The sequence below is a fragment of the Thermobia domestica genome, chromosome 5, assembly GCF_964235325.1.
Source record: "Thermobia domestica chromosome 5, izTheDome1.hap1.1, whole genome shotgun sequence".
Lineage (NCBI taxonomy): Eukaryota > Metazoa > Arthropoda > Insecta > Zygentoma > Lepismatidae > Thermobia > Thermobia domestica.
In genome coordinates, this window is record NC_137458.1 from 225,583,785 (window position 1) to 225,599,028 (window position 15,244).

At 37.1% G+C, this 15,244-nt stretch overlaps 1 protein-coding gene across 1 annotated transcript in view; it reads right to left on the reverse strand.

The window, feature by feature from the left end:
• Positions 1–15,244, reverse strand: part of LOC145686419 (soluble guanylate cyclase 89Db-like) — a 367,562-nt gene that overhangs the window by 21,617 nt on the left and 330,701 nt on the right. The window contains exons 7-8 of the mRNA XM_081759712.1: positions 13,903–14,046; positions 4,121–4,274 (exon numbers count right to left, since the gene is read on the reverse strand). Of these exons, the coding sequence (XP_081615838.1) occupies positions 4,121–4,274; positions 13,903–14,046 (298 nt within the window). The remainder of the gene's footprint in view (positions 1–4,120; positions 4,275–13,902; positions 14,047–15,244) is intronic.

A 15,244-nucleotide genomic window follows, 5' to 3' on the forward strand; every position in this document is an offset into this window, starting at 1 on the left:
TCAAAGAAACAGAAGAGAGAGTCAAAAGAGCGATCGTAATGCAAAGGAGAAGAAAAAGAACTCCGGTTAGATATAACAAGTAGTGGCAAAGATATTCCTGAAAAGCAATTTGCATTAGTAGACAGGTGCTGTAAAGGTAAATGCTGCAAGAACTTAAATGATAAGGAACAAGAAGAGCTCTTTGCTCAATTTTCCGGAATGGTTCAAAGGAACGACAAGATGCCCTGCTGTTAGGCCAACTACTGAATAGACGTATTCAGCCAAAGAACGAGATGTACGGAGTTTGCTCCGTTTTCTGGACCCAGATGCTGTTGCTTGGTACGAGGAACTGTTCCGTCAGGCCCAAACCACGGGGATGCAGATGATCCTCATGAGTATGTTTTACCAGCCCTACACAATGGATAGACTGTTTTCAGTGCCCAAGTCTGTTACAGGTCCAGTTTCTAGATAATGCATGGGTTAGTTTAATGTATTATTGTTACACATCTGTTTGGTTTATACTTTCTTGCTTACTTTGCAATTACCTTTCTTAATTCATTTTCACAAAGTGTATCACACGAATGCTGCGATACATATACGTGAGAATCCTACTAAATCGTTCTCTGTAAAAGGGCCTATGTAAGCTTTTCTTAAAAACATTCATATTTGTGTTATAGTGAAACAAACTGTTAGTTCCTTTGAATTTTATAGAAGAAAAAGAATAAATCCATGTTTCTCTTGTAAGGTTCACATGTACAAACGTTAAATAAAAAATATATTTATTTTTGAAATATTTACACGCAATTTTCTCAAAACATGGTTTCCCTTTATGGGCCCTTATTACATAGAACTCCTCAATTATGAACTAAATTTCTCCATAAGGTTTGTTTTTCCAAGGAAGTAGAAACATGAGCAGTATTAAAGAGCAATAAAATCAACTGGGAGTATTCGAAATATAACTTTAGAGAAGGATGGGAAAACATAATTGGATAAAGTACAATATCAATAAGGAAGTGTTTGCGAAGGTTGGAAAAAGAAAACAATTCTGAGAATATTGATTGAGATTAATAGTAAAGTGGTTAACATTTAATTTAGAGGTTGTTTTATTAAATATGTAATGAAAGGTATGGTAGAAGATAAAAGAGGGAAGGAAGAATATTATGATTGACGAAGTGTATTATAAAGGGTAATCCTATGAAAAAACGATTATATTAGCAGATCATGGTGATGAAAGCTCCTAATTTGCACTAACTAGCATTGAGCAAGCAACAAGTTGAGCTAATTTTCTCAGCTTCTTCGTTATTTATGTATATAAAATTTGAAAGGAATTTACTTGTAAATAACTTTTACCATCTACAATATGGTTGAGTCCTTATCCTCAGAACAGACAATGAATTTCACCTCTGTCAATTCTAATCAAGGATGCGGAAACCTTTAAAATAATTTAAGTTGCTAGTCAAAACCTGGACTAAGGAACGGTGGTTCAGGGTAAAGTGCTCCCCTCTGGCGCATGGGGTCTCTGGCGCGATCCCAGATTCCATCAAATGGTTTTTGTGGTGCACAAACACCTTGTGTACAGGTTGTCTCGTGATTCTCCCGTTTTCTCCCACTTTCATCATTTCACCATTATTATCCAGCTTATCATCACCGTCTCCATTATCCTCGGTACACACTCGTGGGACAAAGCTAGCCTAAGTAATGCGAAAAACATTAATATGTAAAAATATACTGTAAATATGTGGAATTTGGAACATTACATACAAATTTATACCGGTATAATTCACAACCAAGGGCGTAGATTGAAAATAGGCATAATGGTGTGTTAATAAAAGGGATAATAAAACGAACTTCCATTTTTTAAAATTTTCATTCATTTTTTTAAAAAATAACATTAATTTGTTATTCTACTATTGCTATTACATCATGTTGGCAATTGAAAGTGAAAGAAGAGTCAGTGATGAGGTCCTATAATTCAATTGTATTGGAGGTAAGAAAGTTTGGTGAGGAATGACCAATAGTATGAGGTTTTATCTTGTATGATGATTTATGCACCCGCCAATTGTAGCACATTGAAGCCACATTGGCGACTCGAAGCCTATGTTAATCGTAGGTTATCTCCTTCACACTTTCCGTGGTAGGATAAGGACACAAAACATAAAAAAGCTCAAGTCCAAAGTCAAAGGCCAGAAATATAGCAAATAAATGATGACTACAAATCTCTATCCTGAAGTTTACATTGAATAAAATAACATTTATTAAAGTCTTTATTAATGATTCTTGTTTTATTTCATTTTATTAGATTTTTCAAAAGATAAATCTCCTCAACCTTCCTAGGAATTGGTTGGTTGGTAAGAGTTAGCATTCTTTTAAGTGCCAGTGGTCGAAGTGAGTAAGGCCAGTGGTCGAAGCAGGCCCGTATCCAGGGGGGTCTAGGGGGCCGGGTCCCCCCTAAAATTTTGTTGTCCCTCTAAAATTTTTACGGTAGGCTTGCAAATGAAATATAATATGGTGATGAACTATAATATTGTTGGATCGGCTTACCCTAATTTCAGCCGGGTCCCCCCTAAATTTTTGGGCTGGCCACCGGCCTGGGTCGAAGTGAGACGGTATGCGGTGGTATGCCATTCCGCCTCTGATTTTTCAGTGATGAAGGCATACCGCCTCTGGATTTTTAGTGATCAAAACATACCGTCAGTGGAAAGTGAATGATACTATACCTTTAATAAATCGATTTTATACACATTAATTGATGAATAGCTTTGTCCAAAAAAGATTTCATAACCACTAGCGTGCGCAGGACATTGGGAATGTGAGTGTCAGATCTAAAGTGCCACCATATGGAATGTCGTCCTTCCCCCCTCCTTTCCCGTAAGAAAAGATAGCGTCATTGCACCCGACGCTGCGTTGGCGACGCATGACACACATGCAGACGGGAAATAATTTACACGTAATCTCTTCTCAGTTTGTAATAATTCTACATAAAAAAAAAGTTTATCTAATGGGGGTGCCAAGGCACCCATGGAACCCACGTTGCGCACGCCTATGTTCATAACTTACGTAGAAATAATTTCTAAGTTGACAGCACCGACATTTTTGCTATATTTTTCTTACCTTTTGTTTTCAAAATGAGGTGTCTTCAAAGAAGTTCACATAGTTTATATTTTGATGTGCCACATTGAATTCTTTCTCACGAATATATGCTGTCTTCTTGTCTTAATTCATATATAAATGTCGTGTTTTGAGTATGAGAGGATTTAGGGGTTACCTGCTGTGATGGCGATTCTTCCTGGAGTTTGGAATGCCTCAGTCGAGTGGGGGGCCCAGGAGCTTTCCCATAGAAAATTGTTAATACAAAAATTCAGTTTTTGAGCATTTTCATGTATAATTCTCTATATTTCATCATAAAGGGATATATTTTTTCAGAAAGTTTTTGGCGAGGGATCAAAGTCTCTCCATTTTTCCCCAATCCGTAACTAAAGAGAAGCTCTCCAGTGGTTTTCAGTCATTATGTAAATAGAAATGCAATATTTCAGGCAACACACCCTCACTGTATATCAGCATTTAGATAGCCGGGTTGTCGAGTTAAAATCATAATAAAACATACCACCTCTACCTTTTTTCCACTTCGAACACTGACCAAGGCTATATAGCTCGCTTGAATGCAAAGTAACCTAAGTTCAAAAAAAAAAAAAAAATGAAAGACATGGACTTCATTCACTTCTATACATAGGTAACTTTCTAAACAAGAATTTTGTAAATAATAAGCTATAAGACTGTAAACTGTATAGTTGTTTTTTGGTTGCAAGTATAACAGAAATACGAATTGTTCATAATATGTTCAGTTTTCAATTTTCGATTTAAACCGTTTGGCATCCAAACAGCCCATATAAGACCTACAGCTACAGTTTAAAGTGAAATCCAAACCACCGTAATCCGTTCAAATTTCAAGGCTCTCCAACCAAAAAGCTGTGCATCAAAGGTGTGAGCACTGGTCACTAAAACCAGCAGGAAGGAGACGTTTCTAGACCCTAGCGAACACTGAGACATTGTAATAGTAGTTAAAAGTGAGGAAACAGAAGCAAATACATCTATGGACATATTAGGAATTCAATTAGGTCTACAGATTGAATGAACAACTTACCAACTCGAATTTGAATCTTAATTCCGGATGGAAGTTCTAGTTGCTTTACTTGTCTCAACAAGCACAGCGCCACATCCGCAACGTTCTGCGCATGTCGAGGTGTGTACTCAGGAGCTCCACTTACAGCCATGTAAACATGTCCAACTGTTTCTACCTTTACAGAAAAAAAAAATATTTAATCTAAGAATTTTGAAAGTCTTGAAAGACTATGTTATCTCCAAACACTGCCAGCACATAACCCAGTCAATATTATTGTTTCATTGAGGTAATCAGATAATATATTTTATTTTATTCCAGGTTAACTGAATTTCCAATTAAAAAACTCCAAGACGTTTATAATAGAGTGACATTTATAGGTCTACATAAAAAGTATTTGTGTTAACATAGAGAACTTCTATTCAGAGCTGGATTAACCTATCTGGAGGCCTGGGGCTAGAAAAAATATGTGGCCCCTGCTGACTTTACTTCATACATTTCTGTGAAAGTACAGGAGAAAAGTTAATGGAATATGTTTCATATTTTTGGTCATATTTTATTTTATGTTAATGATTGTATCTTCATGATTCTTTTTAGATAGCCAGTTGAGATTTTGATCAGAGTGGAGGCAACTGTCTACTTGGAGGCTCGGGACTTACCTCACAAAAAGCCCCTCCTTTAATTCGGCCCTGTTCTATGTAATATTACTTTTAGAACAATCTACAAGCTACTTATATGTTATATTATTATATGTCGACATAATTATCGAAGTAGTAGTATTCTCAATAGTATTCTTTAAATTTAAAGCATAAAACTTCCAAAGTTTCTATAAAATATACTTTCTAACGTTAAATATTTCAAGTTTTGATATTGCAATGGTATACAAATACACTAGCCGTACATATCATATTATATACCTATATTGCTATGCAAGAATAAGTTAATCAGTTAGTTACAATTTTACGTAATTAAATCTTACTCTTTAATTGCAACAACTGATATGGTAGGAATACCTAAACATCATCTAGATATTTTGTATCTAAATTAATTATATTACTTCATCAAATTGTAACATTTATATTAGGGCACCATATACTTAAATTCAATTATGTATATTCGTAACATATTATTCTGAAATAAACGTATTCTTGTGTGGGAATGTTCGCACGAAATAGTGTCACATGAAAATGTTGTTACACTTAGATATTTCAGAAAAATACACCCAACATAGACTTTTGGTATATTGAACTATAATGATATTAACTTTCAGTGTCTATGAATTTGGGTTTAAATTCAATATTAAGCTTAAAGATTATCAAAATATTTAAATTCTCGAACCACTATTGCGCGGATACGATTAATCTTATAACTAAAATCGAATTCTGATAACGAATTTCATTGTATATGTTGAGCTTAAATAGTTTGGATAAACTTTATTGTGTGTTCCATATCCATATTTTTCTCCAATAGTTTGTGTTATTGCTAAATTAAAGTTGACATCGACAGCTTTTATCAACACGCTTTTATCCTCACTGTCAACACATACATATATTTATTTATAAAATAAAGTAACAGTATTGCTAGATACCCTTCCATTTTTAGAAAGCAGTGTTGGGCAAAATCAACTGAAATCAATTGCAATTGATCAATCAATTGAAAGTAATTGCTCTGAAAATTAATTGCAATTGATTTCAATTTGTAATTGACAATTAATTTCAATTGCAATTGAACTCAATCATAAAATTTGCAATTAAATTTTCGTCAATTGTTAATTGTTAATTGCTCACCAGACAATTGAAATTTTTAATTGTTAATTGTCAATTGCAAAGGGTGCAATTGAAACATTTAATTGTTAACTGCAATTGAAATCAGCAACTAAAACTGAAGATAACAAGATGTGTATATATTGTGTTGTCCACTTGTTACTGTTTTACATATTTCAAATAAGGTACTTATAAGAAATGCTGGATAACTACCATCCCTTCGCCCCCTGGGAAGAAAGCCGTGAAACTAAGTATTTTTTAAATATATTATGTTTATGGTTCTATCCCCCTCGAAAGAACTCTATATGCCCGTCATGCATGCAATAAGGATGGGCACGAGCGAGTTCGAGGGAGTTTTCTTTAAAACTCGACTCGACTCGAAGCAGACATCTTTGAGCTCGACTCGAGAACTCGGCTCAAAAAATTTCCCCCAATTCGACTCGAATTCGGATCGAGTTTCCAGTCGAGTCGAGCCAAAATGAGCCAATTCAAGTTAAATCTTTTGTGTAGTTCCAAGTACTACTCTCTTCAAGTATCCTACATAGACAATATAATTATCAATGATACTACTACTACTACTATAACTAATTATTATTATAACACCGTGTATAAACATGAAATATAGGCGGTTTGTATCTGAATACTAAAAATTAGTTGACTGTCGATCTCGCTCGTTATAAAATCTTCAGAAGGCAAGGACATTGGTCACGAGATTCTAGGTTTGAGTTCAGGAGGAGCAAGTATTCGGCTTGAGCCAAAAATTAAAAAAAAAATTATAGGACTCCAGCCAAACTTGTTCAAAACTACTCGACCCGGGTTTAGGGTTGTTAACGACTCAAGCGTTTCGCTCACAGCTCATTCACTTATCGAGCCGAACCGAGCCAACAGCTCAATCAACCGAGCCAGCTCGAGGCGATGGCTCACAGGAACCGAACCGAACCGAGCTGATTGATTACCCCAACCGAGCCGGTTCGAGCCATCGGTTCAGTTGACTCGAACCCAGCCTGTTGACTCGTTTCAACGGAGCTGGTTCGAGTCATTTGCTCCAATCGATGACTCTTCACTACCAAGCCGGCTCAAGCCATCGGCTCAATTGAGCCCAGTCGATGGGTCATCCCAACCAAGCCAGCTCAAGCTGTTCGCTCAGTTGAACCGAGCCAAGCCGGTTGACATCACTATCACGGTTGGGCTTCTACTTTGGCTAAAAAATTGGACCGTGCAGTTCTCAGCCTTGAAGGTAAGAAGTATAATACATACTTATATTGATGCTCACGGCGTCATTAACTTGTTCCGCCATCAACGAATTTCGAGGTACTTTGTTTTGCAAATTTTGTGCGTGTTTTGTGTCTCTTTATGCGTCTATTCCCACATTTTGTGCGTCACCAGAAGAGGGTCAAAATGGGCCTACAAATATGGCGGAACAAGTTATTGCTATTCTACCACCAATGAATTTTGAGGTCCTTCACATCGTTTTGTGCTGTTTTGTGCCGTTTTGTGCGACTACTTCCACAGTTTGTGCGTCATGGGAAGTGGGTTAAAATGAGTCCCTAAGGTGGGACGAAAATGAATCACTGTTCCGTCACCAAGAAATTTCGAGGTCGCTTCTTTCGCATCGTTTAGTGCCAGTCTCTTGCCGTTTTGAGCGCGTATTTTCACGTTTTGTGTGTCACCGGAAATGGGTCGAAATGTTCTTCCAAGATGGACGAAAATGACCAAGAGTTCCGCCACGAAGGGCGCCGATTTCTCTGTAACTTGGGGGGGCCCATTCGGATGCAAGAGGCATATATGAAGATTTTAAGACAAATTGAATTCCAATTATGCCAGATATTGTATATACACAAATAAAATGCGGAGGCCCACATGAGCTTTGGGGGGGGGCCCTCGGCTCCACAGAATCGGCGCCCTTGTCCGACACTATCGAATTTCGAGATGGTTAATTTAACACCGCGTACCCTTTTGTGCGTCACTGGAAGACGGTCAAAATGGGCCTCGAAGGTGGGACGAAAATGATCCACTGCTCCGCCACTACCGAATTTTGAGGTCCTTCCTTTCGCATCGACTAGTGAATGTTTAGTGCCGTTTCGTGCCCTATTTCCACGTTTTGTGCTTCACCAGAAGTGTGTCAAAATGGGCCTCCAAAGTGTGACGAAAATGACCCACTGTTCCGCCACTATAGAATTTCTAGGTCGTTTCTTTCGCATCGTTTAGTGCCTATTTTTTAAAAAGTTTTCTGTGCTTACTTCCTCGTCTTGTGCGTCACCCGAGGTGATTTAAACAGGCCTTTAAAGTGAGAGTTAAATCGCTCACTGTTCCGCCACTATCGAATTTCGGGGTCGTTTTTTCCGCATCGTTTAGTGCCTGTTTTGTACGTTTTGTGCGTAACCGGAAGTTGGTCAAAATGGGCCTACGAATATAACGAAACAAGGTTAATGCTGTTCTGCCACCAACGAATTTGGAGGACGTTTCCTTCACATCGTTTAGTGTATATTTTGTACCGTTCTGTTCGCCTACTTCCACGTTTTGAGCATCACCAGAAATGCGTGAGGAAAAAGAGCCATTGTTCCGCCACTATTGAATTTGGAGGTCGTTTCTTTCGCATCGTATAGTGCCTGTTTTGTACCGTTTTGTGCTCCTATTTCCGTTTTAGTGCGACAACGAAAATGGGTCAAAATGGCCTACAAGTATAGCGGAATAAGTTGTTCCGTCACCATCGAATGTCGAAGTCGTTTCCTTCACATTTTTTATGCATGATTTGTGTCGCTTTGTGCATCAGTCGAAATGGGTCAAAATGGGCCTTAAAAATAGGATGAATGTGTCTTTTTCTGCCATATTTGTAGGTCCTCTTTGACCCACTTTCGGTGGCGCACAAAACGTGAAAATATACGCAGAAACGGTACAAAACATGCACTAAACAATGCGAAAAAAGCGACCTCGAAATTCGATACTGGTGGAAGAATGAGTCATTTTTCTTCCCACATTAAATGCCCATTTTGACCCATTACCATTGATTCACAAAACGTGGATATACGCTTACAAAACGGTAGAAAACACATACAAGACGATGTGAAGGAAACGACCTCGAAATCGTTCCTGACGGAACTTGTTCCACCATATTTGTAGGATAACATTGACCCATTTCCGGTGACGCACAAAACGTGGAAACCAGGCGCACAAAAAGACACAAAATTGGAAATTTAGCTTAATTACATGATAATTTTAAGTTTGTACGATACGCTTAATTATATGGAAAATTTTATACATTTTTTCTTTACGTTGGTCTACTTTACGTTGATTTGGAACTTTCAAATTTTATTCTTTTTTGCACTGAAAAGTATCTATAATTCAACAAGGAAATAATTATCAATGATAATTATAATAATTATCTATATAATTGAATTCATTGTAATTTGGTCCATGACAAATACTTTACCATTTCGTACTAGCTGTTATGCCCGTTCTTCGCACGGCACAGATAAAATATCAATGTAAACCAACTGAACAAGGGAGAACAATTAAGAAACATTTCTAAAATTGGATATATTTTGTGTGAATATATCCAACCACCAGTATCCAACAACTTACATGTGTTTTCATTGGGAAGGCCGATGGGGGCCGAAATTGAACGTAAACACTATCGGGGATGTCACTATACATCTGAGCAACCCAAATAAATATGGATTCGACACAAATATTGGTCATTTTCTACTACTTTTACATGTCTCGGTGAACGCCTCCTCAGACCCCCTTGGTTCGAATTGTGAGAAAAATCTCTGGCCCCCAGCCGATACCGCGAAAACTATGAATGTGACATTAACATCTGCCATTTTCTACTGTTTTTTACATATCCCGGTAAAAGCCCCTATAATCCTCTGGTTCCAATTTTTGAAAAACAACGCCTCTGGTCCGCAGCCGATGGGGGCTCTATTTGGAAGTCAACGCCTATGGAAGTATCACCATTGATCTCAGCGACAGCGAAAACTATGGATTTGACACTAATATTGGTCATTTTCCAATATTTGTCTCGCAATTCCCCACCCCCGGTGACTCCCGGCCCGCATACAATGGTGGCTAAATTTGAAAATCATCGCTAATGAAAGTATCACCATTGATCTCAGCGACCGCGAAAACTACGGATTTGACACTAATATCGGTCATTTTGGATTATTTTTACATGTCTCGTGATCCTCTTTATAATGCCACCGTTCCTTAGCTGATGGGAGCTAAATATGAAAGTAAACGCGGTCTTGAGTTTCACCATTGAGCCCAGCGACCCCGAAAACTATGGATTTGACACTCATATCGGTCATTTCGGATTACTTTTACGTTTCGGTATCCCCCACCCTCGTTGACCCCCCGGCCCGCAGCCGAATAGGGTGAATTTGGAAGTTAATGCGATCGGAGTTTCACCATTGATCTCAGCGACCGCAAAAAATATGAAATCGACATTAATGTCGGTCATTTTCTACTGCTCTTACATGTCCCGGTAAACGCCCTGCTGAGACCCCCTGGTTCGAATTTTGTCAAAAACGCTTCGCCTTGGTCTGGGACCTGAACCAAGGTACCCGTGACCAAAATTTGGTTACTCTCGATCAACTTGTCTGGTCCCCACGGTAAACGTCAACCTGAGACCCCCCCTAGTTCGAAATTTGAAAAGAAAACTCTTCGTCTTGATCTGGGGCATAGACCAAGCTACCTGTGACCAAATTTTGAAAACTTTCGGTCCACTCGTCTGGTCCACAGGCCGCACAAAGATAGACAGACAGACAAAACCAAACTCTTTATTTTATTTGTATTAGAAAGGTCAGATCCGCCGTTATAGTAATATAGCGGTGCTTGAGCGATTGATCGTAGAAATTGAAACTCCGATGAGTGATAATTTCATCGGCTTGTTTTATTACAAGTTTAAACTCGTTAGTCAGTAGAGAAGAGGGCGTGAATCATTGGTCAGAGTTGATGACAATGGGTTTGGGTGGGTCTGTGGGTCATAGTGGGTGAGATTGGTTCATGGTGGGTCGTCGGTCACGATGGATGGTGAGTCAATTGGTCGTGGCTAAAGTTTTCATTGCCCCACGCCCTCTCTGAACTACAATGTTGAAAATTAATCAGTGAAAATCAATTGCAATTGATCAATCAATTGAAAGTAATTGCTGTGGAAATCAATTGCAATTGAATTAATTGCCAATTAATTTCAATTGCAATTGAACGGCTGAATTCAATTGCAATTACTTCCAATCAATTGATTAATTGCAATTGATTTTCCATTATTAATGGCCAATAGCAATTAACAATTAACCATTACTTACTTCAATTGTTAATTGCAATTAACAATTAAATTTACATATTAATTGTTAATTGTTAATTCAATTGAAATATGCCCAACACTGCTAGAAAGAGATACTTACTGTCTTTGACTTGATACCGTGAACTAGTAGTTGATAAATTTATACAATGTATTAAGGAATGATCGGTAAACGTAAGTAATGTTAAAAAATTATTCTATTATTAGACTTCCAAATTATGCTATGCATAAGTTTTGGAAGTCTTATAGAGCAGCCTTCTACGTCCATCGGTTTGGCGACAGGTATCAGACCATAACCAGCAAGCGATATCGAGATGTAGTTTTTTTTTTCTTTTTTTGCAATCGTTTCAACGTCCCAAGAAAAGATTCTATCTCCTCCATTGTCTCTATTCAAACCAGAAATGGTTCAAATTAGTCATTTCCGCTTTCAACGTGTATCGCTATTGAAAGAAAAAGGTAATAGAGAGCTAGAAATGATTTTCTGCAAACGATTCAGCGTCTCAAGACCACGTACCATGATTATCCTGAATACTTTACCAAAACCGGAAGTGGTCCAAATTTGCTACTACTTCCAGTTTTAATGCTGATTTTTATAAAACAAAAATGGTAAGAGGTTTTTCCATAACCAGCAAACAAGGAAGTCGTGTCGCAACCCCACAATGCATGGAAAAATTGAGAGGAAAGATGATCAGATTTCTTAGATTTTCGAAGGTGCCCAGTCTGACAAAGAAGATAAAAACGGCTGGTTTTCATGGCTAAAAAATTCGTCGAGATCAGAACCTTGCTGCTGATACCCGATATATAATTTTGAAAAGAGGCAAGCATCATTTCTTGCACTTTTCATCAGCAATTAAAATATCCTCTTGGTTGAAGTTTTTGTTTTAAACAACTTCACTTGATTGAGTTTAATTGGTTTCTCCATTTTGAGAAACAATGCCTTTATTATGCACATGACTTTATTATGCAAGTCGTGGCTGCTGTCTTCAAATGAATTTCCTAAATTTTCAATAGTGCTTTTCAAAGTCTTTAAAAGTCTTTGAAAACTGAAGGCTGGGATTTCGATGAGCATTCGTGGTGTTCCTTTGAGGCTGTGTTAGGCATTTTAAACCCTTCAAATTTTTCTATCAATCTTGCTACTTCAGGACCAGCTACCATCCATCGCCTCAAAGCATCTGGGTTTTCTGTTTATCCCATGCACCTTCATACCCCATAACATAAGCATTGCACTGTTCATGTACCTGGTCCAATGTCACTGCAGAAAATAATCTCCCACTAATGTTGGCAGTAAATTTCCCGACTAAAAACTCCTCATGAATTTTCGGGTGCACATCTAGCAGATTTTTCATATCACGCAAATGCACTGGAAGCCATCTGGCATAGTTTTGGTGGTTAAATGAAAAGAACAAAGAAGCCAATCTTGTCAGAGAGTTCACATAGGGCTCAAAGTTGGAGCTTCAGATTGATGTCAAAAATTCCATCTGCATCTGCCCATATTGAACAATATGTAAAGTTGAAAATTCGGGATGCACCACCTACTTTCTGATATCCATTGCTTGTAATTCATGTAAAACATATTACTCGCACTTTTTAAGGATTTTAGTGTTTTATATTCAACTCACAGTATCACTGTTGATCTACGATGAAATAGTTTTTAAATAAAAATTTCGAAAAATATTGCAAATGATCAGATTCCTTAACTTTTCGTAGGTGTTCACACTCTGACAAATTAAGTGGAAATGGGTGTTTTCGATGCTGCACGTTGTATGAATGTGTTCCACAAACACAACAGAGTGGGTTTCTCTGTCCCCTCGACAGTCGGATTAACGAATTTGGGTGACTAAAAAGGATTTTAAAAAAGAACGGTTTATATCTTCCGATTGCCCATGTGCTCTGAAGTTTGCCGAATTGGGAAAAATTCATATTTCTACGATACTTTTTATCTTACTTAACTTATCAATGTTTAAATATAATAGCTCTAGTCGAATCTTACTTGAATCGACGATAATGATCTAGAAAAAAGAATTGTTCAAATCGGTTGAGGTATACGCTCGCGCAACAGCTATCAATTCTAAGAAATTCAAGAATTCAAGCTTGATCCCAGAATTGACAGCTTACGTGAGTGAGATACCTTGTCCAATTTGAACAATCTCTTTTCTAAATCATTATTGGTTCAAGTAAGATTCGTCTAGATTTATTATATTTAAATATTGATAAGTTAAGTAAGATAAAAATATCCTAGATATATGAATTTTTAAGAATTCGACAAACTTTATAGCACATGCGTGACCACGATTTCATTTCATTCTTTTCTTTTCTTTTCTTTTCTTTCTTTCTTTCTTTTTTACTCCTTTTTGAGTCTTCTCAATTAGCAACTTTTTCGCGGTATTACGACTTAAAAAAACAATTTTGCATTTTTTTTCTCCCCACCCGAATATACATTGTAATCTTAAAAACACTGGACCGAAATTGCAGCACTACATTATCAAAGAAGATGCATTTCTAAACCTCATTTTTAAAATTGTTCAATGAATCTAGTAAGATATTAGAAGGCTTAGATCAGGGGAACATGTGAATATGCTTACCTGTTAGGAGTTAAGTATAGCTACGTTAGGTGAATGAGTTAGAATCTGCATAAGGAAAAAAAACATTTCAGACACAGAGATACAATTCTTACTTTTACATTTGCATAACTGCAGAAAGAATTTTGAAAATATGTGATTACATAAAGAAGACTGTTGATTTACCTTGTAAACATTGAATCTGTCCATGAGTGCATCGAAACAACTAAAAACGGCATTCATACATGTTACGGTGTCCATGGCATCTTGTAGCGTGGTTGAGTTAAATTCAACTAGTTCACAAAACATTACGGACACGGCATCAAACGCCTAAAATGAATAAAGGTAGAACTTACGTTTGTCAGTCATTGTGAACTTAAAAGTTATAAAAATCAGTTTAAATTTTGAAGTATTGAATAAACCTGCATTAAACAACTTTAAATTCGCTGAATATACGAGGTATGTTAAAAAAGTGTCGAACCTTTTGTTGACAAAAAAAAAAGCATTTGTTGATTTGGAAATCCAGAACACCAATACCCTTCAAAGTAGTCTCCTTGGTAATGTACTCACTTCTCCCAGCGCTTCCAACATTGTTGGAAACACGTCTGGAACGCAGTTTTTGGAACGGTTTGCCACCATGCCGTTGCATTCCGCGTGATGTGTTCTCTTGAATCAAATCGGGTCCCTTTTAAGTGACATTTTCAGCTTGGGGAATAACCAAAAGTCACACGGAGAAATGTGGGGTGAGTAGGGAGCATGACGACACACAGCAGTATTGTGTTTAACGATGAAAACTTGAATCAAATTTCGCGGACACTCTTCTCATGCCCAAATTCTCGTTCAAAATTGAATCTATCGATCCGATTGAATGGTTTCCGCTTCGATATCTTCAAGTTTGGGATAAATTTTGATGGAATATCGCTGCTGCAGTTTCCCTGTTATTTTTTAAACAACTGAAATCCGATGACAGCTCACTACACGTCTTCACTTGTTGACCGACTATCAGCGACTTTCTGCGGACGGGAAATATTCACGACTGCGTATGAGTGTCAGCTCCACATCTGCATTGAAGAAAGTTTCCTGCGCTTCATTGATTTACGCAGGAAAAAACGAGGTTCGATAGTTTTCGAACACATCTCGTACTACATTTTTTAAACTTACATTTGTCACATAAAAATATTATTCTCTACTTCTCTTGTCGTCTACTTTAAAAAGGTATTTGTTTATAAAGGTATTTTAACTAATAAACTGCATAGACGGAATTTTAATGTAATTTATCTACCTTAATTACTAAAACAATCAACACATTATTTTTTTTAAGAAAAGTGAAATCCCACTTGAATTTCTATAATACAAAATCGATTTTAAACATCAAAAATTCATACATGATAATAATTCCTTGATTTGAATTTTGTAAATCTACTTGTTTTACCTATTTCATATCTAGAAGTAACAATTTTAACTTTTAAATTATTTTAACTACAAAAAAACATGAAATGCTACTAACTGCTGACATAGTAACTAATAA